The following is a 24,209-nucleotide window of genomic DNA, read 5'->3' as shown; positions in this document are numbered from 1 at the left end:
TTCCCATATACGTCGTGTACACAGACCAGAATTGCCATTCATACATATGAATGATTAATTAGCCATAATTCCAAAACCTCTTGACTTATGGTCATGAAGTTTCTTGGGTATGTTCATGAAGAGTTGCTTTATGCATGTACCGAGTTTCAAAATTTTTCGTCACTCTTTAGCCGAGATCTTAGGCCCCCCCACCCCCCGACTGAGAGATGGTCAAAATAACCCGGCCCCTTTAGGGTTATTAATCTCCTTATGTAAGACATCAACACTGATTGATCACTTACTGAACTTACAACTTAATATCAAGGGCGGATCCGGGGGGGGGTGGGCAAAGAGGCCCATGCCCCCCCCCCCATGCCCCCCCCAAAAAAAAAACGAAACCATTTTGTGTGTGTGTGTGACGTCGCAATAAAGGCAGGCAATGAGTACACCACCATCTTTTCCTCAAAAAACATTTGGGGGGGGGGGGGGTCGGGGGCTTAAGCCCTCCCAAGAGGTTGTCAGGGTTTATTTTGGTTCACGATATGACCTTGGTGATATGCAGGTCTAGGCCTATTTTCGAGTAGTAAAATAGAGGTGTAAGTGGCGCCACCAACGTCAAAATAGACCGTCCCCTCCCCCCCCCCCTAAACCCCCCCCCCCCCTACTTTTTTCTGCGGCCAAAATTTTTGGCAGAATTTTTTGACAAATTTTAACTTTTAAAAATTTGACACAAAAATTGTGAGCTCCCCCCCCCCCACCAAATCCTGGGTGCGCCACTGGAGTGGGAAGGTGATAATATACTTCAACGTTGCCGCAAAAAGCCTTTGGCACAGCTTCGGACACACAAATGTTTGTGCAATTCCCTAGATTTTGTTGGCAGCACTGACCACACCATCCACAAGAAGGATTATGTAAAATCCGAGCCGCGCGCCGGCGCCCTGGCCGTTTTTGTCTGGCTATGCAAATCAGCTGTTCATGTGACTTTCTCACCGGACGGTTGATTGCGCATGTGACAGACATGCAATAATCAAGTAGCTAAACTTGTATCAGTCGCCGTAGCATTTGAACTTACAAAGTTTCATACCGCGTATAATCCTAATGACTGAGATAATCGAGATATTGATTCAAGTTAATTAAATGTCCTAACTTGAATGAAACAAGAGCACGTGCTCGGTTGTGTTTTCTAATGAGGTTTGTGTCTTTTGACTTATTTGAGTGTCTTACCGCACAATAATACACTTGGTGAAGTCTATGAATCATATGTTAAGTTACAGCTGCGACGCATGACGACAGTGCGATCGTGTATATAAAGCGGCGGCAAGAATTTACAATATGATTTGGCCAGCTGAGGTATCATGGAATGATTGACTATGGACAAAAATGATGGATGTTTGATCGGCTATGATCAGTTTTTCAGAGATGATCAAACAAATTTGATGATCTTCAAAACAAAACGGCACCGTCATGATCGTGTTCCATTGTTGTTAATAATATTATTATTAATATTGTTATTTTTGTTCTATTTTCACTTTCAGATAGCGCATCGGTACTTTTGTCGTGCAGTACTGAACGATCGTTTTTGGTTCGTCATCAGTGTCCACTCACAACAATAGACTATTCGTGACAAGGTAAACCATAATTTCCCAGTTTAAGATTTCGATTGATACTCATTGTCATTGGATTTATATTAACATGATTAATGTGATAAAAAGGTGATCGTTGGTGAGAATAAACGTACGTACGACATGAACATGATGAACAAGTGCATTACTTTTTGAGGCATTGTTCATTGTTGTCTGGGGCTTCATTGTGCATGTGTGGGGCCATGAATTTGATCGATCACATTCACAATGGATGATCATGATGATTAAACTAAAGTGACTATTAGGTTTGCTAATCTATTTTTGTTTCTATGTTAGGCCTACTCAGATCACAAACATGGAAATGCTTCCAAAGGAAAAGACACTAGAACTGCGCAGAAAACATATCGGGTGAGTACATGCTTCAAATTGACATAATTATCATAAAAACATTGAAAGCACACTCAGTGCAACTTGCATGTACATCGTGTTACTAAAAAGCTATGTGAACAAAAATCTCAAAAAATGAAATGTCAAATGAAACTGACCATAATTACCAAACCAATGCAATGATTAAATTTATTAAATACATTTTTTTCCAACTGAATAAAGATAGTGGACAATTATATATTTAAACTTCTACATGTCCAATTACACTAAAACAAGCACTATAATATTAGGGGACTTTTTTTTCTATTAACATCTGCCAGTAAATCATATTTTAGCCCCTCCTCACCAATCTGTACGAAAAAAATAATTGCACATTGTTGCAGGTACACAATGCATTGGACTAGTATGATTGAACAAAGTGTTTGTGAATAATATACATACGTGCTATCAGATGTTATAACACCTCACCCACAGATTCTGTGTCTTGATTGGCCGAGAGCAGGTCACATATTTTCTAGGTTCTATTTTTGCTATCATTCTGTGCACGGCCAAAAGTACTATGCCCAGAGCAACCAAAGTACTATACCATTAGCAACCAAAGTACTATTTCCACGGCGAGGTATTTGTGTGCAAATGCATGCTGGTGTGCGCGTTGTGCGTAGCGCGTTTTGTTCCAAAGAGAGCGCGCCACAGAGTTGGGTTCAAACATTTCATGAAGGGGTAGTTTGGAAGAGAGAAATACATTTTCCACCATCGAAATTGAAGTCTATTTCAACTGTGTTCAGATTTAAGTAATTTAAAATCTTAAAACCAAGCAGAATCTGTGGGTGAAGTGTTATAAAACAAATATTGAATGCTTTATCTCGTGGTGAAGTAATACTAGCCTCCCTCGGTGACGGATCCATGGAGCATTCTATTTTCCCTTGGCTTCGCCTCGGGAAAATAAAATGTCCATGGATCACCTCGGGAGGCTAGTTTTACTACACCACTCGAAGCATTCAATATTTGTATAATATGCAATTACTGTCCAGTGTCCAGTAAAACTGCCATGCATTTATTCCGTATGTTTTCTGGATCATGAGAGCTCTTAAAATATGGTATCAGATGTCATTCCTGTTATAATGAGTTTTCAGTATTTGCTTTAAAAAAAATTTGTAAATAATGAATTCATTTTTTGGGTAGCTGTTTTAATTCTTTCTTAAATAAAATCATTCCAAATTAATTGTAAATAGTAGTCACTACTATCACCTGTCTTGAAATTCTATGTCAAATCTCCAGTAAGCACCGTTATTATCAGAATTTTCAATAATTGATATATATCGGAAATCCAATATCGAGAATATTTCATATATCCCATGTAAACGTTAAAGACCATAAAGATGAAACTTTGATTAAAAAAAAAATCAATCTTTAGGCCAAAAAAAAAAGTCTCCGGTTTCTGGTATGGAGCTTGCCCAAAAAGTGGTGCGGCGACGCGGCTTTTTTTTTTGTTTTACCTGAATTTTTTTCTGCAAATGGTGCCCGACTAAACTTAGTGCAAATATATGGGAGTCCAGAGAGGCCACATAAAGCTTATTCTCGACCATGACCCCACCTAAAAACACGTTAAAATTGTGCAGCAGCAGGATTCCAGTCAAACCAGTGAGTTTGGCGGTTTTGAGACATCATCTTTCATTGAAAAAAAAACTTTTTCATTTTGCCAACGCGCATGGCTACGGCGACGTGCGCGCATACCAGAAACCGGAGACTTTTTTTTTTTGGCCTTAGTTTGTCCAGTACCATTATATGGGCGGTTTCTTTTGAGATTTACATTTAAGAGGCTGCGAATTCCAGCGAACGCAGAGCACAAAGCGACGCCGCTTGGCATTTCGCAAATGTTTTTATTTTGAGTCACAAGCACAAGTTGCCGCTGAGTTTTATTTCATTATACAGTAAATGTTAAACATAAAGTAAAAGCACAAACGGGAGATTTATTTTGACGATAATCTGACGCATTTTTGATATTTTCTAAATACTTCCTCAATATCGAAAATTTCGATATTTTGATAATGATTAAAAAATTGCTATCGGCAATATCGATATCAAAATAATATTGAACAATTGAGTAACTTCGATATGTCAACGGTGCTAAATCTCTAATTCTCCATTTTTTTAAAATAGAATCCAATATTAGGCAGCTGTTGTAGGACAAAGTTGAAATATAACAATATAAAAAGCATTGTACATAATGTATGAAGCTATTATCTCCAAGAGTGATTATGTAAAGCTATATTGCATAAATGCATGTGTACCTATCTCATCCTTCTAAAAATAGCAAACACGCAAAGAATATGATTATTGAAATAGGGCTGATCTCGAGTCCAAAGTCTGGGTTAGTGCAAACTGTGTGTTGTCTGTGGGCATAAAACAAGATTTAGTTGAACTATATTGCACTGTAGAAGTTCAAAGAGTTAGGTCTTACTGGGTGGCTATATAAACACTTCAGCAGATGTTACCATTGTATCACTAGAAACCCTTAGATATAACTATGGCCTTGTAATGGGGCATTGCAAAATCATGCATTAAATGTGCATGTAGGCCAGTGAATGTGCACGTAGGCCAGTACATGCTCTAGGATTATGCATGAGCGGGTTACTAATATGCTGTCAGTTCCGTGCAGCCCTGACCGCAGCCCTGAACGTCTGGGGGCCATAGCACCAACTAGGGGGGCACACTTCCATAAAAATCCACATGGCTTTTGCTGTGGGGGGGGGGGGGGGGGACAATGACCTATCACCGTTTGCGAGTAAGCCACGCCCCTTAGACAACCCTATGGAATTTTATGTACGCTATTAAAGTTTTGAAGTCTTATAAGAATCGTATAATCTTTCTTATGAGAATCTTATAAGAATCTTGTGAGTAGTTTATATGTAAACGAGTAAGATCTCATAAGAATTATACTGGAATCTTATAAGAATGTTAAAATAATCTCATAAAACATCTTATAAGAGTTTTAAAAACGAGGGGAAAAAAACCAGAAAAAATCACAATGAAGTATTGTAGGCTTGTGGTTATATGTGTACAGTATTAGGCCAAAAAAAAAAAAAAAAATATTCGGTCTCTGGTCAGACCAAAGTTCCGGAATTGACGCGGCCACGCGGTTTTTTTTTTTTTTTTTTTTTTTTTTTTTCTTCAGCTTGGATTGTACAGACAAGGTGGGTACTATTTTGCTTTTTTTGGTGTCCTCATGTACATTGGTGGCCTCCATAATTTGCCTTGGTGCTTTCGATCATTTGCCTTGGTGCAATTTCCCATTCCTTGGTGCTCTTTGGTAAAAAAAAATTGAGGAGGTGCGAAAATTGAGGGCGCTGTTGGAGCTACCGTGGAACATTTAAAAAAAAAAAGAAGATCGACGCGCATGCTTAAAATCGACGCGCGCGCTGACCAGAGACCGACTTATTTTTTTTTTGGCCTTACATGACTTGAATGCATACATGTTGTGTATATAATTATGGAATCTAAATTGTGGTGTTTTTTTATCAGTTGTTGTAACAAGCAACAATAATAGTCAATGTAATTTCACATGGGTGGTACATGGGTGGTACATACATGTACATGTACCGGTATGTGTTACATTTGTGGAGGAAATAGCTTCAATATGTACAGGAGTTAGGTCTTGTTTATTTTGTTCCATTGTGGGCAGATTGACCTCCATGTACTGTGCATGTAGACTGAATTTGCATACAATGAACTTGCAGTCACTGTTCATTAATTATGCAGTCAAGCAGCTCGGAGGTCAGATTGCCAGGTGACCTGTTTGCTTGTTTGTCCCTCTTTCCTTCAGTGAAGCCTGCAGGTTATGGTACCCTACTCGCCCCCTCAAGATAGTCCGCGCCAAGGGTCAGCACATGTACGACGAACAAGGAAATGCATATCTGGATTGCATCAACAACGTTTGTCATGGTGAGATTCATACTTCCTTCTGTGAAACTACATGTAGAAGCTGCACTCAATTGTCCCCATCGGTGCAGTTTTGTTTTTTTCTTTTACCTACTGATACCCTCCTATGCCAAAAGGCATTCTTGCCAAGTTGTCAACTTCAAGTGACCGTTTTTAACAGTTAAGAGCTCCCAGCCCACATAAAGCAGGATTGACTGGCTGTAACTGTTTACGTAACTTGACACAGCTGTGCTTTTGACTGAGGGTGATTGTGCCCACCAGTTTCTTGCTTTTGTCTGTTGACTGAATTTGACTAGCCAGAGTGCTTGCTTTAAGTACGATCTGACTGTTGGTGACTAGCCTGTGTAAAAGGCAGGGCATGGGAAGTGGATGGAATTTTTGACTGTCTGTGACTGTTCAAGCAGCTAGGAGGGTTAAGGTTCAGGGATTGCAAAATACAATCTGTTGTAAAAACCTTGGATTCCTTGTTTGGGGAATCAGACAATGGATTTTGTTGCTTTCGTTTTGTTGCTTTGTTGCCGTTGATCGCTCTGCTGACAGTGGTGATTAATCATAGGTCATGTCAGCAAAATCCAACAGAAGTCTTTCGAAAAAAAAGAACAAAATCTAAAGCCATATATTTGCTATTGTTCAAACAAAAGTTAACTTCCGTCTTTAATAAATCTGAAATACCGAGGTCTGGTTTCCCTATATGCCGTGAGAGATTCAGGCATGAGATTTTTCAGACTTTTGTCTGAAATCAGACTTTTTGATCTGAGAGAAAGACATTATCAGTATAGAAAAATTTAGAGATGGTATTTGGTATGTTTAATTGGCCCAATGGGTAATAAATGATGTAAAGCGCTTTGATCTTAGTTAAAAGCGCTATGTAAGAACCTGTTATAATGATAATGATATTACTAAGTGTACCATTAGGGAGACACGTTATTGTTATTTTTTTTATAATAGGGAGACACCGGTCATAAGGAAGACACATAACTGTCTCCTAATGGCACAGCCCCCCCCCCCCTTAAAATGCAAAATTTTACCATCGCAATTAGGTTATTTTGTTGCTCGTGGTCTAATTAGTAAAAATACCGAAATTTGTGGGAAAAGGACAAGATACGATTGGATTAGGGCACATTTAAGTTGGAAAAAATGTGTGCACAAGGCTATGGGAAAGTCTCCCTGATGACCCATATCCGGTCAGCCTGTACGAAATTGTGATCTTGGCTAGTGGCTTAAAAATCAAATGTGCATCTCCTCTCCCCCCATTGTTTTACAGTCGGTCACAGCCACCCACGAGTGGTTCAGGCGGCCGCGGAGCAGATGGCCATCCTCAACACCAACAGCCGATTTCTTCACGACACCCTGGTGCAGTACGCTGAACGGCTAACGAGGACAATGCCTGAGAAATTATCCGTCTGCTTCCTGGTGAACTCTGGGTAAGTTATACAATAAAGAAAACAACAACCTAAAGGAATAAGAAAAAAAATGGAGGAGAAGCTTTATGGCCATGGTTAAATTTAATGAGGTTGTTGATTCTGCTTGTCAGGTTTCGGAAACTATATTCAGTGCTGTTATATTGGTTCACCTTTATGCAAGCGATTTTTGTTGGTTCATTAGTTCATTGAGAAGCAGTTTCGTAATTCACTACCTTATGGATACATGAGTACAATAGGGAACAAAAGATTGTAAAGGTCTCCACAAGGCAATTTCTATAGGTGAATACGTCTCCACAAGGTTTTTACAAAATAGATATAAATATGGATTTTGCTCAAAAACTAGGAATTTCCAAGGTGTGTTTATCCGTCACAAATTGAAGTATTTTATGTTCAAGGGATATTTGGTCGGAATTTCAGCCCAGGAAATAAATTCTGGTTAAAATAGGAGCATGTTGAAATTAGATTTACACACTCTAAAATTTTAGTTTAGAACAAACAGATGTCTCCACAAGGATACGAATTCCAGTACGTATGTTATTGTACGTGTATGGTGAGTGTGAGGTATATATAGTGTGTGGATTAATAAGCCATTTGCAAGTCACCTATAACCTTTGGGATTTACATTTGAAAAACATCTGGTACACTGACTTGCTCAGAATGCTAGGCACATTTTAACTTTGAATTCTCCAGACCAAAGACACTCTTGCTAATCACATGATTCGCAGCAATCTCTTGCACAGTTACGTAAGAGACGCTCAGTACCAATACATTGTTCACAATGGGTGAGAATGCTTGGGGTTGCTAGCATAAAGCCCGGTTCATACTCAACCGAAAGCGAATGCGAATTTGTGACGTCATGGCAAGTATTCGCGCTGCGAATTTGTAAAAGTTGAACATATTTTAACTCAGGCGAATTTCGCAGCGAATGTTTCATGACGTCAAATTTGATTCACATTCGCGTGAAGTATGAACCGGGCTTTAGGCTCGCCCCGATTCACGTGATATAGTAACAGTCTCTTTGGTCGGGAGAATGCAAAGTTAAAACGTGCAAAGCATTGGATTAAGTCAGCGTTCAAGATTTTATTCAAATTTTACTCGCAAATGGCTTATGGGCCTTATTCACGAGTTGGCCAATTTTGTCGAGTTCCCTGAATGTATTTCATTAATTGTTAACTGTGTAATGGGATGGCGCCAGACTATTTATGCAGGCACAATGCAGCCTTATTTTACTGTCATTTTTTTTTAAAATATGGCTTTAAATATTAGGGAATGTTTAATAACAAACTTTAAATTATTCATTGAAGCAGACTGGAATTTATTATAAATGAACTTGCTTTCATTTCTCTTCGCATGTTCCCAAAATCAAGATTTTACCTAACTTCCAATTCAATATGGCCGACTCGTGAATAAGGCCCATTGGTCTGTAACAGATTCGACTGTTCACTCGCTGTCTCTTTCAGAAACCTCTCCCTTGTTTAACTGTTTGTATTTTGGCGTTTGTTTTGAAGCTCGGAAGCAAACGACTTGGCAATCCAGCTGGCACAGAAATACACCGGCCACAAAGATGTCATCACTCTTGACCAGTAAGCATATAACCAAGTTTTCTTACCATTACATTATGAATAGCACATGTACCGGTATACAAGGTTCTTTTGTAAAAAATTGTGAAACTAATACATAGAATATATTGCAAAAATACAACTGGTGACTTCATGATGACATCAATTGATTTTATATATTTGTAATTTTTTTCTATTACCGGTATACTTGCAAGATTTTGTATAATCTTAAATCAGATCAACTTGAAACTTTCGTTTTTTGTCTGTTGTCTTTACATGTAACCATACATGTACTTAAAAAAACTGAAAAAGCAGAAAAGCCTGCTTCTGTCCGTACACAGACATACATACAGACATCTACAGTTCATCACTGCATTGTGTGAAATGTGTGGCACAGTTAGACTGACCAGGTGCACATGTAGTTGACCCAGTTACAAGTCCAGACGAAATCAACCTTGTATGGTGCTTAGTAATATTTTGGCCTGTAGTGTACAAGCCACAGATGTTGTTAGTCTGCTCCACACAACAGCTGTTCAAGGGACCTAGTCATAATATAATAATCAATTTTTAGCACTGAAGCCATGCCAGATGAAATAACAACTATTATTTGTTCGGCCAAAAATGTGGAGTTTAGTACCAGTTCCCAGTCCTATTCAGTATACCAACGATACTTACAACTTTTGTTTGTCATTCGACAGTCGACAAATGAAATCCTGTTGATTTTAATCGGAAGCAAAAGTAAAACGTAATATCTTAAACAACATAATTTCTTGTTTAAAGGGAGTATACATCATTTGCTTTTGCTGTAATTTTCAGAAATGGATGGATTTGGGGGTTAGTATTTTTAAGCAAGTATTGTTGCATTGACTTGTTTGACGTTTAGTATTCGCAGATGCTGTTAAAACAAAGAAAAACAATCATGTTTTTGTAGTCTGGTTCCTTGACCACACTTAAGATGAACCGGGGCAATTTATAGACGTCAGGGAATTGTAAGGTCAGGGAACCAGTCTAGCTGGCTTGTACCCGTTCATAGGTGTGTAACCGATTGCAAAGAAAATGTGGACTTAAACTAAATGGCACAAATTGGGGGTCAGTAATTGAAAAAAAGCCATTTGTTTCAACGCTCGTTGGCCGACCAGCATTGGAAACTGATACCACTTTTCTCAAAAATGTCAGCACACTAGGTGCCATGATTTTACGGGATGCTTTAGTCTGTCATTCACTAACAGTCCAGTTAAGTATTTCCTAATAATTTGGTAGTTTTGTTTTTTTGATGTTTGCAAATGTCTTAATTCCCTTGAACATGTATCCTTGAGGATTTGTGTCTGAGTTTTCAGAATGAATAGGAATCATTTATTGAATAGACAGGAAAAATTGACAAAACCTTACGGGATAAACCCATTCTTGTGATGGGAGGCCTCTGGAAGGACGCATACACAAATTTTGAAAAGCTGAATGAAGGCCATAAAGTGTTCAATTCATAAAGTGTCGGGCTTGCATGGTAAACAACTTATTTTTGTCAATGTATTCTGGTCTGGTCGATGCCACATGTTGACGACAATCAATTCATTGATTGGTAATTTTTGCGTGCCAACTCCCACGCACAAAAGGATCAGCTCCATCGAAATCAATAACAAAGCTTGAAAATCACACCACCAGAACAAGTTTTTCTAGGACACAAACTGTCTAGTGTCTAGTGAAATTTCGGACTTATGAGGCGTCGGACTGATGAGGCATAAAATTTATTTATTCCGCCGCATAGGTCCGCCACTGTATAAGTCTGACGCCTCATAGCTCCGACGCCTCATAAGTCCGAAACAGCATTTGTCCATCGTTGGATTTATGAGGCGTCGGACTTATGAGGTGTCGGACCTACGCCGCATATGGGGCGTTGGACCTTTGAGGTGTCGGACTTATGATACAGCCCCCATGTATCAGTACCTAAATGTAATCAAGTACTGCAGTGCGTCTTAGATTTCGTAAATTAAAAAGGTTTGAAAACATCGTTTATTATTTGTGCTGTGTATGTTTAACTCAAAGGAAGATCACGTGAACGCAGGTCCCTTTTATAATTCGGGTTTCGTTTAGCTTTTCGTTTAAACATGTAAACATCACATCCTTATTTCACTTCTTTATTTTGATAGTGCATACCACGGCCACCTTCAGAATGTTCTTGCCATCAGTCCCTACAAGCACAAACTGCTGGGCAAAGACGCCAAAAAGAAGTGGGTCCACGTGGTGAGTTCTCATTCAAACTCTCTGCCTTCAAACTTCAACAAAAGCTACAAACTTCAACAAAACCATGTATTATTTAATGCATATTCAGTTAGCAATTTCAGGGAGGGGGGCGTTAGGGTTAATCAAAATGTAAACTTTAAACAGAACAAAATTCTAATAATGTGAGAGATTTCACCGATATCATGACTATGGGTTCCGTGCACAAGTACCCCATCAACGGCCAGAAAAGGAGAGTTGGGAGAGACCTAGGCTGGTTTCCGGTCCATCCACTGCGGACTTGTAATGTATCCAAAGTTATTGGGGTCGGGGATTAGTCCGGGAGACCATTGCACGTTTTGTGCGAACGTATTCGCCCGCTGACGACGCCTGACGCTCACGCGCAAAGACGCTGTAGCTTGGCTTTGTGCACATTCAGGATAAAAACAGGTCGTGCGTACTTTGCGCGTGAATTAAAGTGCGCACACGCGGTGTCCCGTCCAAACGCGCCCTCTTTTGTTGGCGCATGGAGCCCACAGCCTCTAAGAAGGCTAATCATCAGCTGATAAACTGCAGTCACTTGTATGGAGCAGTTAGTTTAGTCTTTTATCTGCACTTAACACAGTGCAGTATGATCGTATTGTTATTTTTATTTTGCTGTAATAAATGTCTTGTTGAACTTGTTGGATGAAATTCTTGTCACATTTGCAGGTGCCACCCCCGGATATGTTCCGAGGCGAACACTGCAAGGCAGAGAACCCCGGCGAGGCATTCGCGAACGACGTCAAAGTAACCATTGACAAAGCACACGCTGGTGGGAGGAAGGTACGTGGTTTACGGTTTCTGCGCTTTTTACTTCTGTAGATACTTGCTTAGTAGAGCTGTAAGACTACTTGAACGAAATCGCATTTGATCTCCAAGGTTTCCTCTAAAGGTTTTTTTGGCTGTATGTGTGTGACTAAATTACTGGACCTATCAGCAGATTGTTCTCATTGCTGTTTATGGCAATGTTATCGATTTCGTGGTATATTTAGCTAAAATAATTATTTCAACCCTAAAAGCACATTTCATATATGTGTGATAGCACCAAAGTAACAATTCCTTTCAGTAGAACTCCGCTATAACGCACACATCTACCGGTATACCCAACATTTGGCTGCATCAAAAATACATATCCTTGACTCCCAAATTTGACATATGACAATATTGAACGATGGTGGCTGAAAATCGCTTATAATGAACGACCGCTATGGTGAACAATCATTTGTGGACCCCAGCGTGTTTGTCATAGTGAAGTTCTACTGTACACTGATTTGTTGTGTACATGATTCAGCACGGTTTCTTTCCTTCCCCCCCTTTTTGCTTTGCTTTTTTTCCCCTCACCCAGATCCGTCAAAATCCATCAGATGGTTTCAAGTGGATTTTTGCGGGTTTAAGGAAGGCATAGCCTATCTATGTTTTTAAAGGTATAGTCCATCATTTGCAGCCATCCGAAAAGTAACTGGCGTAATTATTGTTGAAAAACAAACTTGGTTGAAAGATAGTAAGGGGACTAAACTCCCTGTGAAATTATTCTTTCTGGCAAGCTGTCATTTTGAAGTAATCAACGAAAGAAGGCATTTCCAACGGTGATTCTTAAGAAGCACCGTAGGAAAATTTAAATTAGTAGTTCGTTTTGTTATTCAGCGCAGCGCGCACAAGTATTGGAACGACGCACACGCGCGCGGTTGTTATAATTCGTCGGATCAGTGCGCGACGTCGCTTATAGCTGCAATTCAAAACAATTCAAAACATGATTCAGTAACTTTGGATTTGAAATTGAGATCTTAGAATGCTGTTTTTCTCGGAATGTACAGCTGAAGCTTAGCTGAAACTTCATCAGGTTAGTTGCTCAGTATCCTTCATTAGATTTTGAACTCTTTTGTTGCTTCAAACGAACAAAATGCACAAATTACAAATGATGGACTGTAGCTTTAACGGTGGGACTGGAACTGCTGTATCAGGACACATTTTTGGATTAAAAAGAAAATCGCCTTTATGTACAAGTTGGCATGTACGGATATTGTTTTGTTGGTTTTTCTGTTCCTTTTTCACGATTTCGTCGTGGAAAAGTCATGGGAAAAGTCACGGAAAAGGCATGGGATTATATTGACCTGAAGGTGCAGGAACCCTAGCTGTGGCATTTACCCCTGGTCAATCATTTTTCACGTTTAACTCATTCTCATAAATCGTTACTAAATCCTGTTTTTTCTTTCTCCTGTCTATAATCTGTCTTTTCAGGTTGATTTTCAGCATTTTGTGTGTATATTCACGTAAAAAAGTTGGAGCAACTTTAAAACAAGAATGGCGACCATTTGGCACTTCTCCATGTTATTGTATTCAGTGTGTATGTGCCACCAGGTACTAGACTTCTCCACGGCAGGTTTTGTTGCTTTTCAGAGGGACTTGCCCCATCACAAATTCCCCATAAGACTTCAAAAATAAAAGAAGCCGACTTCTCCACCTCTTGTCAAAAGAAATGACCATCTTCAATTCGCTAACTGAACCTCGGCATTATTTCACAATCTGAAATTTCTGGTCATAATAAAGCCCTTTCAGACATACTCTAGTTGCTGTGTTGGTTTGTGTTGGGGCAGTCTCGTACATACAGTGTAGGACCATTTTGTAAGATTCTTTAGAAACGCATGCCTTAATATATCTCGGTTGTGTCCTTCCGGCTGCGGATTTGGGCGCTTTGGCCGATCCCGTATTCCTTCTTGAGTTTGTATCGCAGGTTCCCCGTCATAGCGGGCCTACATTTAGGTGAGTCATTGTTTTCAGGAAGAAATAAAGACATACCGACGGAAGCATTCAAGGGAGGCATCCAGAGTCTTACCTAAGGAATGGGCAGGGTGCCTATGTGCTCCGTGCGGGAACTTTAGAGGGCGCCCAACAGCCTAGTTAAGAGTGCCAGTGATGTTCACATAGCGTAAACACACCAGTGCGCACGTATGCGATGCAGTGTTCACACAACTTTCGTATTCTCGAATGAGCGTTTTGAGGGAAATTTACCCGAGAGTAGGTGCACAGCCGCAATGGCACGTGTCCTTCTTTAACTTAAGTGCCCTTCAGTTACGCTTTGCATTTTTACTGCTGAGGGCGTACTTCAGAGGGCGTACTTCAAAGCGCGGAATCCATAGGTTTACAGTGGTGTTTATCTTGCTCCCCAAAAAGCTTCGGTGAGATTCTGAATGCCTCCCTTTTCAGGAAAAAAAATTTAAATAAATAAAAACAGAAGGACCGCGTGTTAGACTGTCAAAGATTTAGGCTGCCGTCGAGTTAGTAAACGACCCCCTGGCTTTCCAAAGAGAGTTGAAGATCTCAAGATCAGTAACTGGAAGACCAGGACTGTCTTTGGCCGTCGGACGTGCAGACCCCCTTCCATTTTCCACAGATATCTCCCTCTTTACAGAGATCAGTGGATTTTAGTGGACTCGGCGGGATGAATAGTGGATTTGTGGACCACCCAGGAATGCTACAGTTTCTGAGTGGACAGTACACTGTTGGAATTGTTCATTTACCTACGTGTTCGTTTCCTTTGGAAACAGGTGATTTTTTTTGAGAAACAGGGAATAGAGCGTATGTATTGTTCTGTTCTGTACCTCAGATTGCAGCCTTTTTTGCCGAATCTCTCCAGAGTTGTGGTGGACAACTTGTGTATCCCCCCGGTTACTTCAGGAATGTCTTTCGGTAAGACCTCTTTTTACTTGCCAAAGTTTACCTTTCCTCCATCTTGAAACAGTGACGTACATGTAACTCACAAAATTGACTGGAGAAACAGTGCTCCCTGGCTAGGTTGATTCAGTTGGACTAGCTAGTCAAACCACTCTGCGTCCTAGTGACATCTAGATCGACTATGGTGGTCTAGTCGACTCTAATCACCCAACTGAACTTGCTCAAAGCTGTTAAATCTGTCGCCCCGCCCCCACCCCTCAATAAGCCAGTTTGGCATCTTGATGAAGTAGTCCAAGTCAAAGGTAATTCGGGAAAGAATTGCCGACGTGATGATATGCGATGTTACGCGGACGCCCATTTTACTCGTAATTAACGTGCAAGTGTCGTGCGCCATCTCCTTGCGCAATATGCGCCTTCGATGAGCGTTGAATTATCCAGAATGACCCATGACCCATATCATTGTGCGGCTGCCCAGCTTAATACGGAACTGGCTTATTGCTCTCACAACAGCGAGTTGTAGTTATATCCACGCAGAACAATCACAAGTCAATCACCTGTCATTCAGTCTCGATTCAAGTATTTAAGTGCGACAAAGGCATTCCTTTGTTATTGTTGATCCTCTAATTTGACCTGACGTGAACCACTTGACTTCAACTCTTGACTGCAACACATTTTAATATATGTACCCATTCCTCTGTTTCCGACTTAAAGGGTTCATGCAATGTAATTTTATTAATGCAATTCTTGAAAATGCACAGGTCTTTGCTGCCATTTAACCTAAAATTCAATTTTTGATATGCCATTTTCAATGGGATTTTGGTGCCTTTTTGGTGGTTGTGCTAAAGCGTAAGTTTAAAACAGCAAAATATCCAAAACAATGAGGTTTCTGCCTGAAATTGCATCACACTTTTGCAGGCAGAAACCTAAATTTTATAGTTATTTCAGGATCAGGAGTTGCCAGAATTTTGGGTATTTTGATATTTTAAATTTTGTTAACTTAGTTGATTCCTTGTTGTGTCAGTTGTTTAAAGAAGTGCACTTTTCAATAAAATTAACCAAAAAGGAATGTCAAATAGTTTCATATCCGTAAAAGGAATAGAAAGTTGCACAAAATGTGTTCCTCAGAAATATTCATCTCATGGATGGACCCTTTAAGTTGAGATTTTTAAAATTTCTTTTTGGTTCGTGTCAGGCATGTTCATCAGGCTGGTGGTGTGTGTGTTGCCGATGAGGTTCAAATTGGCTTCGGCCGGGTCGGAAAGCACTGGTGGGGTTTCCAGACACAAGGATCTGGTAAGTTTCAGATGATTGTAATTCCCCCCCCCCCATGAGCTCCGTGCGCCAACGAAAGAGGGCGCCCTTTTACCTGGCAACGACGTCCCGTGGGTGGGACATTCAGCTGGTTGACGCGCACCGTTCCTTGTACTTTGTGTGTGACGCACGTAGCCTACACCAGCGGATTTGTACTATGTACACGCAGTGGTACGGCCATGCGTCGCGGCAAAATTGGAGTCAGGTAAGATGGCGTCGTTCGGTCACCCCCAACTGTAGTCTTTTTGCCGGTGAGGGGGTACTTGTGAACGGAGCGGATAGTGCCCTTGAAATCCTGAAAATATTTCACCAGTTACAGTCTTTTTAAGTTAAACTAGTTTTTAATTTGATCATTTGGACCATTATATGCAGCTGCTTAGCAGACAACATTTTCCAACTATTTAACATGGTAAGCAGATATTAGCGGAGAACCGGTCGCAAGCAAAAGACATAACATAGCATTTAAGCTGGTAACCTGCATTCGCTAAGCAGGACATTTCTGTGCTTAGAAAGTTTTTGTGCTCAGCTCCTCGGCATTGACCCTAGGTTTATAAGGATAGTAATAAATTCTATTTATGCCCCCCCAGGAGCTGTATATCTGGAAGGTTTTCTTTTTTTTTCTATAGACATTGTTCCTGATATAGTGACTATGGGCAAGCCTATGGGTAACGGCCACCCTATCGCTGCGGTGGTAACCACGCCAGAGATTGCAGCCAGCATGGGCCGTGGTGGATACCAGTATTTCAACACTGTAAGTGGCCACTCGACAAAAAAAGATTAGAAACGTTACAGCCTATCAATTTAGCCCCATGTCATGTTTTTTTGTATTTCGAACAGGCAAACTTTGTGCATTAGGCCAAGTAAAAAACAAAAAAGGGTATCTCATCCAGGCTTTTTGAGAAAAGAAGGAGGCAGCCCCCCCCCACGGATTTTCCAAGATGGCAGATAGATTTGTCCATTTTCTCGACTCTTTTGCTAATACCTTTGCGTCCAAAAGAGCCACCACCCTATCTTACATACATATCTACAATTTTGCTGGATGAAAAGACAAACTATATTTCAAATGTACGATAAAGAAAAAGGAGGTGGTCGGGTAAAGTAAGCATGTGGGGACGACAAACATGATTATTTTTTTATTTGGCCTCAAGCTTCCATTTACTGGACCCTGGAGCTTTTCCAAACCACTGCAGCAGTTGGTCTTTAAATGTACTCCCTCCTAGCTTTCATATGTTGAACCTTCACACAAATCTGCGGAATAATTTGGTTCAGCGTAAGAAAGAGTTCCATACTGGGCCACCACTCATATTCCCTAATATGACCTGAAATGTACCAAAAGTTGTAAATCTGATGAAAAAACAGTATTTAAGGAGTACAAAAATTCTTAAAATACTAGCTTTTTCTGTCATGGCCCATGGACTTATTGTAGGAGGTCTGAGTGGTGGCCCAATATGGAATTCTTTCCCAGCGCGACCCTTGAACACCTGTCGGAACAGGTGTTTGCCGTTTAGCCGTTGCGCTGCTGACTCGACCATTTCACGTGTCTGTTTATGCAGTACGGAGGCAATCCCGTGTCCTGTGCAGTAGGCATGGCTGTCATGGACATCATCGAGGACGAGCATCTGAGAGAAAATGCCACCCTTGTGGGGGACTTTCTGAGGAAGGAACTGCTCGAATTGAAGCAACGTTTCAAGATCATCGGTGATGTCAGGTGAGAGTCCATGAGAACAGGAGGAAAATTCAGGGGAAAATAAAATGAAAGGCTTTTAGGCCTCAATTTATATGCCAGTTCAAACTCTGCTAAAAAATGAACGCAAATGCAAAATTTGTGACTTCACAGTAATGTTTTGCTCTGTTGATTTGCAAAAGTTGATCAAATCTTGGTATTTCCTTTCCCACTTCTAAAACCAAACATTTCTTCGTCATCTCACTGGGAGAATCTGGCTTCCAAGCCGGGCGATTTCAAGGAACACTTTGTTTGATTACAAGAAAGAATTAAATGAAAATAAAATTAGCAAATAGAAACAAAAGTTTCGAGTCATCACAATACAACAAAAGACAATCAAAAGTCATCCAGTATCAAGTTACTTTACAAGCTTACAAGTCGCAAGTGAACGCTGACAAAGCTGCAATTGACTTGTGAATTGACTAACGGGCTCCATGCGTGAGCAGGAGGGGGCGCACTTTTGCGAGCCCCTTGGACGGGACACATTGCGTGCTCGCACTGGTTAATGTGCGTATGGGCTCCGTGCGCCAACAAAAGAGGGCGCATTTTTACCTCTTTTGAGAGCTCCATGGACGGGACACCCAGCGTGCGCGTACTGTACTGTACTGGTTCGTGCGCCAAAGACGCATGACTTCCTGAATGTGCAAAAGTCATAGCCACCGCGTCTTCGCGTGAGAGTCAGGCATCTTTGGCGCGCGAATACATTCAAATTCAACTTGAGATGGTCTCCGAGACTAATCCCGCCTCCAATAACTTTGGATACATTCAAAATACGCAGTGGATGGATCAGGAACCAGTCTAGGTCACCCCAACTCTCCTTTTCTGGCCGTTGATGGGGTACTTGTGCACGGAGCCCATAGCTCAAAGTACGCATGACTAATTTTGTGCACAAACCCAAGGTATCATTGCTCGGGCATCGGGCATCTTCGTTAATACGTTAGAATGTCTATGTTACTCCCAGTTGTCTCTCCCAACTCTCCCTTTCTTACCGTTGAGGAGGTACTTGTGCACGGAGCCCCTAACTGATTCGATAACAACTCGGCTTGAAACCCGTTATTTTCCTGTACTCAGCTGGGATGCATCCGAGCAACACCATTGTCTTATATCATTAACTTTGTTTCTTGTTTTCTCATCAGGGGGATGGGCTTGTTCATTGGCATTGAGCTAGTCCAAGACAGAGCTACCCAGGAGCCAGCTGCCAATGAGGCAACTTACATCGTTGAATTGTAAGTTAGATGCCACATGCCCAAGTTCCGAAACTGATTTAGAAATTATTAGCTCACTCGGGTACTGAAAACCCACGTAATGACTACAGTCCCTCATTTCGACCTCTGCCCAGTTCTGTCTGATTTTGCCGGAACGCGAGAACGTCCTCCAGACGCATTGTACAAAATAGGAATGTGAACCTGTACCTCATTTTTCGTTGTCTGTTTGCAGAGCATTTTAATGGGAACATCATCAGAATTGTTGATGATTTTTTTAATACATTTGTCATAGTGATTTGTCAGAGTGCAACAACAGAAAGTTTTGCATGGACCAGAGTGGTGATCAAGGCAGTCACAACCATGGAATGAACAATGACAAAGAAATGCTTTTGTAGTGGTTTATTTGAATAGCCTTTAACTTGATTCGAGAGAGGGCGACGAGTGATTGACTTCTGATGTCTTGGTTACAACTAAGGCTCAAATGATCGTATTTCATTTTAGTCCAATCGCTTTTGAGACTGCGTAGAGATTCTCTAAGCCTCGCTGAATACTGTTTTCATGTTTCCCAACCTCTTGTTTTTGTTTTGTGTTTTTCTTGTCACAGCCTGAGAGAAAAGTTCATCTTAATCAGCACGGAGGGACCCTTCTGTAACGTCCTCAAGTTCAAGCCGCCCATGTGCTTCTCTATGGAGGATGCCTGCAACCTCTTGGCCCGGCTCTCCGAGGCTCTCCAAGAGCTCGAGAGCTTCTCGGTCGAAGAGCTCGAAGCTGTGGCCAAGTCCAAGCAGCTTCCGGTGCACCGTCAGTCTGCCAAGCCCCTCCTTTTGCCCGTTGTAGATGTAGACGAGGATGACTTGATCTCGGGCCCATCGAAGAGCAACGACAGTCCCACCACCTTGTCTGAAGACTCGGGTCTCGACCTCTCCCCCAGCCGCGAGATCGAAGACGTGAATGACCTGAACGCCAATATCAGCAGGCCCAAGAAGAGGCAGAAGATTGATCTCTAATTTAATCATTTTCCCCCTCTTTTATTTGTTGATTGTTGTGTTTCAGTAATTCTACACATTTTTGGTTCATATGCATACAGTGGTGCTGACGGCACCTTCCGAATTTGATACAAAATTACAAAGTTGTCATGTTGTGTTTTTGTTTAATTTGCTGTGTTTTTTTTTTTTTTACTTTGATTGAAATCAATCAATTCTTGAACTCACTTACAAGTTATTGAGACACAAGAAATCATTGCAGCTCACTTAAGGCAGTAATTCTGAACAAAAGTAAAAAAACGGTATATTGATGTTTGTACCTCTTAAGATATACATACACATACTAGTTACATGGTGTCTTAGATACTGTAATTTCATTGGTCTAATCGTTTACCTCATATACACTGCTTGCATATAATTTACCTCATATGCACTGCGCACGCGACTGAGAACTGCAACCGCTCAGTCTCATGTCTGGCAGGAAAGCTTGCAGTTTAAATACAAAAGGTCACACCGCAGTGATTTGATTTACGTCTTGCACAGTAATTTGCAAGCCTTTATCCTTTTGACTTATTGGCACGATATAACAAAACAATTGTGGACTGCTGTGATGTTGGATATGTCATTTTTATCCCCTTCGCGTAGCATCTATGACCCGTGGCTTCTCCTTGGGTACTAGACGCCCATATCCCCCATCTCAGCAGTCAACAAGTGTAAAATAAACTACTTTTTAATATTGTGTTTACATATGTGACCGGCTCCGCAACAAAGGGTATTATGTCACAAAAAAAGTGATATTTAGTTATATACATGTACATGGTTGGAAAGCCCATAACATAAGCTTTCATTTGGTATACAATAGAGCTCCATAGCCCCTCCCGTGCTGGAGATATAACGTGTTTACATATTAATTACTTCCTTAAGTTCAAATTACACAAATGAGAACGCAGGCTTTGAAATAGCTGAATCTGTTGTAGAACAACAGAACGATGCACACAAAATAGTCATTTTTTTTCTTCGTTTTATTCATCAAAATCAACATTTCTGTGAATGAAACATAAAACTGTAGGTAATAAAGATGTCGTTTATGACAAAAAATGAAAATCACATTTCGACAAAATGTTCACCCTCTCAACATTGAGCGGACCATTACACGATAATACACAGCGCGACTTAGGCCAAAAAAAAAAGTCTCCGGTTTCTGGTATGGAGCTTGCCCAAAAAGTGGTGCGGTGACGCGGCTTTTTTTTTTTTTTTTACCTGTTTTTTTTGGCTTTAAATGTCGGCTCATGACTGCAAATGGTGCCCGACTAAACTTAGTGCAAATATATGGTAGTCCAGAGAGGCCACATAAAGCTTATTGTTGATCATAACTCCATATAAAAACACGTTAAAATTGTGCAGTAGCAGGATTCCAGTCAAACCAGTGAGTTTGGCGGTTTTGAGACATCATCTTTTATTGAAAAAAAAACGTTTTCATTTTGCCAACGCGCATGGCTACAGCGAGGCGCGTGCATACCAGAAACCGGAGACTTTTTTTTTTGGCCTTAATACCCTTTTTTGTGGAGCTGGTCACATGATATATATATATATATATCTCAATGGAGATATAAAGTTGTAAATACTCGCGAGATCTCACCTGATCCACATTGGATTAATATAAAGGATCTCTACCATGGCTAGCAGCTTTTACCAAAGGATAGAAATCAGGTACCCAGACGTTGGCCATTACCAACCAAAGCATTGTAGTCCAAAAAAATACTAAGTTTTCTTGCTTTTCCTTGCTTTGTATCAGACGCAGGCATCTATTCTCAGCTTTTAAATGCTTTTTTCCCAAGTTTCCTATATTTATAGAATTTATGATAGTTTAAGATTGCATTTTCACAAGTATTAGAGGCTGGTACTGAGACTCTTAACTTATGTTAATGATAGATTGACGTGTTTGTGTTGTAACTTAATATTCATTATTACCCAGATTGTATGTGTCCTCAGGTATGTTCGTGATTGTGTTTGGAAGATCTGATACACCGTGCCCTCTAGAGACATGCACACAATAGGGAACAAAAGATTGTATACGTCTTCACGGGGCAATTTCAATCGATGAATATGTCTCCACGAGGTTATAACGAAATAGATATATGGACTTTACTCAAAAATTAGGAATTTCCATGGTATGTTGATCTGTCGCAAATGGAAGAGTTTTAGAAAAGGGATATTAATTCTGAATTTCAGCCAAGGAAATTAATGCCGGTTAAAATAAGAGCATTTTGAAACTACACTTTCAAACTCGAAAACTTTACTACACGAGAACAAAGAAATTTCTCCACAAGGACACAAATTCCAGTAAGGTAGGAATATCAATGCGTGCAGTCAAAGATCGTGGGAAAAATATTGACTTTGAAAATTTGTGTTTGAAAAGGTGCTGAGCTTGCCGAGAAAATTGAAACACAAAATCTGCAGCATTGTAAAAAATTAATATTTTTTTTGTTTTGAGAATGGGAATATCAACTGGCTGTTAAAATCCATTGATCAATTTTTTGTAGGGTTTCTGTTTAATGGGTTAATATATGGGGGGAAAAAAATATGAAAATGGACTTTTTTTCTAAATTGAAGCATACCAGATAGACTGACTTTCGGGTAATGTTTCAGTGGTGCAATTAGTGCCCTTTATTAATATAAGACAGAGTAATATTTTTGTGATAAAGTTTGGTTGGTCTTCAGATTAGCTGATTAGTCTTCAGATTACTAAGCACGGAATTTCAGTAACTATTATGCTTACCCGTTTTATGGGTTAGCCACGAATTTGGGTTTTTGCTAAAAGCATGTGTATATTCCATATCTGAGGTTAGCATGGTTGAAGAAATTGTTTTGTTTAATAGTGGTATAATGTGGAGAATGGTAGTCGGTGAAGAATTCTGCTGTTTTTTAACAGTCGTGAAGTGAAGCGAATGGTGGCCAATGGTGGATATTGTTTGGTTTACTTTTCCGTGACTGTCTGTTTGTAACAGTCGATGAATGTGGAAGGATTGCATTGAATATTTGATGTGTGCTCATTAAAGGAAATCTTTAAATAGTGAATAATTGAAAGAATGGTGAGATACTAAAGAAGTCGTTTTGGGTTTTCGAAAGGGCGGCTTTTGATGTTGAAAATGTTGCAGCGTGGAAGAAATGTGCTCATAGACTGTCAATAAAATGATTAAAAAAACTACTGCCTTTGACATTCAAAGGCTTATATAGCTTCTAGTGTACATGCATCTACAGATCTATTTTATAGTAAATTATGATATAAAAACTATCCGTCAATGCAATTTTTAAAGTTTAAATGGTTTTTAAATGTTGAACGTACGTATAGGAAATCAATTAATGCAGAATTGGCCTTTTGAAACAAAAAGGAAGCTTAAATCATTTTGTTTAAAACATGCAAAACGCGTCCTTACTGTGTGTAGGTGATGTCACAATCACTTCACACAACTGTGCATTGAGACCGTGGGAACACGTAGGCCTATGTAATTGTTATTTTTGTTGAAATTGTGTTTACTTAAATTGTGTGTTTCCTTTAATAAATTAGTGAAATTCTTAAGTTTCAGATTGAAATTAAGTATGTAACATAAATCTCGAAGAGTAATAAAGCTTGATATGCAGGATTGAATGATATTTGAGGCTTTTTGTGAATCTTTTTGGGACAGGAAAAATTCGGTTTCTTTCAGTATAATCGAACTTTGGCGCTATCTAAGGACAGACTGTTGGTAAATCCAGTGAGATGTCCAGATGTTTGAAGCAAGGCCGGAGGGCAGTAGAAATGTTCCAAATTTCTTTCTTGCAAATCTTCCCCACAAGCTGATTTTGTTTACCTCAGTGAATTGGTCGAGGTTGGGAAGGGATAAGTATCTGAAGACCCAAGACGTCTTTGGCAGTGGGGTTAGCGCCCCCTCCCTAGGCCTTAGTGAACTGTGCGGTGTTTAACCAAAGCGCGCGCGTGGGCGCCCTTTACAATTAATTTATGCACGTTTTTTCTGTTTAAATTTACAGAAAACATGAACAATACAGAAATGCATCGTCTGTTCCTTGCTTTGATGTAATAACGATGTAGGCAACTTTTTATGTTTAAATGAAGAGTAAATGATTCAGAAACCCTAGCTTACTTCACTAAAATAGAAAAAAATATTAACTCATTTTCCTTTTTCGATT

At 40.1% G+C, this 24,209-nt stretch overlaps 1 protein-coding gene across 1 annotated transcript; it reads left to right on the top strand.

Moving 5' to 3' along the window:
- The first annotated feature begins 1,241 nt into the window (after positions 1-1,241).
- On the top strand, positions 1,242-21,028 carry LOC119731894 (5-phosphohydroxy-L-lysine phospho-lyase-like). The gene is made up of 14 exons (XM_038205181.1): positions 1,242-1,329; positions 1,515-1,607; positions 1,899-1,970; positions 5,773-5,891; positions 7,153-7,312; positions 8,821-8,895; positions 11,016-11,109; positions 11,797-11,910; positions 14,732-14,814; positions 15,992-16,092; positions 16,737-16,861; positions 17,664-17,818; positions 18,970-19,059; positions 19,643-21,028. Exons 3-14 carry the CDS (start codon positions 1,918-1,920, stop codon positions 20,043-20,045), a joined length of 1,572 nt encoding a protein of 523 aa, XP_038061109.1. The 5' UTR covers positions 1,242-1,329; positions 1,515-1,607; positions 1,899-1,917; the 3' UTR covers positions 20,046-21,028.
- The last annotated feature ends 3,181 nt before the right edge of the window (positions 21,029-24,209 follow it).

This window comes from Patiria miniata, unplaced genomic scaffold (assembly GCF_015706575.1).
Source record: "Patiria miniata isolate m_02_andy unplaced genomic scaffold, ASM1570657v1 HiC_scaffold_24, whole genome shotgun sequence".
Taxonomy (NCBI): domain Eukaryota; kingdom Metazoa; phylum Echinodermata; class Asteroidea; order Valvatida; family Asterinidae; genus Patiria; species Patiria miniata.
The sequence above is the reverse complement of the archived record's forward strand: the minus strand, read 5'-3'. Positions and strand labels throughout refer to the sequence as shown.

What these genes read in the sequence shown, in the direction of transcription:
- LOC119731894 (XM_038205181.1), top strand. Translation starts at nt 1,918, where the DNA reads ATGGAAATGCTTCCAAAGGAAAAGACACTAGAACTGCGCAGAAAACAT. An exon ending in TGCTTCCTGGTGAACTCTGG is followed by an intron (nt 7,313 to 8,820) that starts GTAAGTTATACA and finishes TTTGTTTTGAAG; the next exon opens with CTCGGAAGCAAACGACTTGG. An exon ending in AAAAGAAGTGGGTCCACGTG is followed by an intron (nt 11,110 to 11,796) that starts GTGAGTTCTCAT and finishes TCACATTTGCAG; the next exon opens with GTGCCACCCCCGGATATGTT.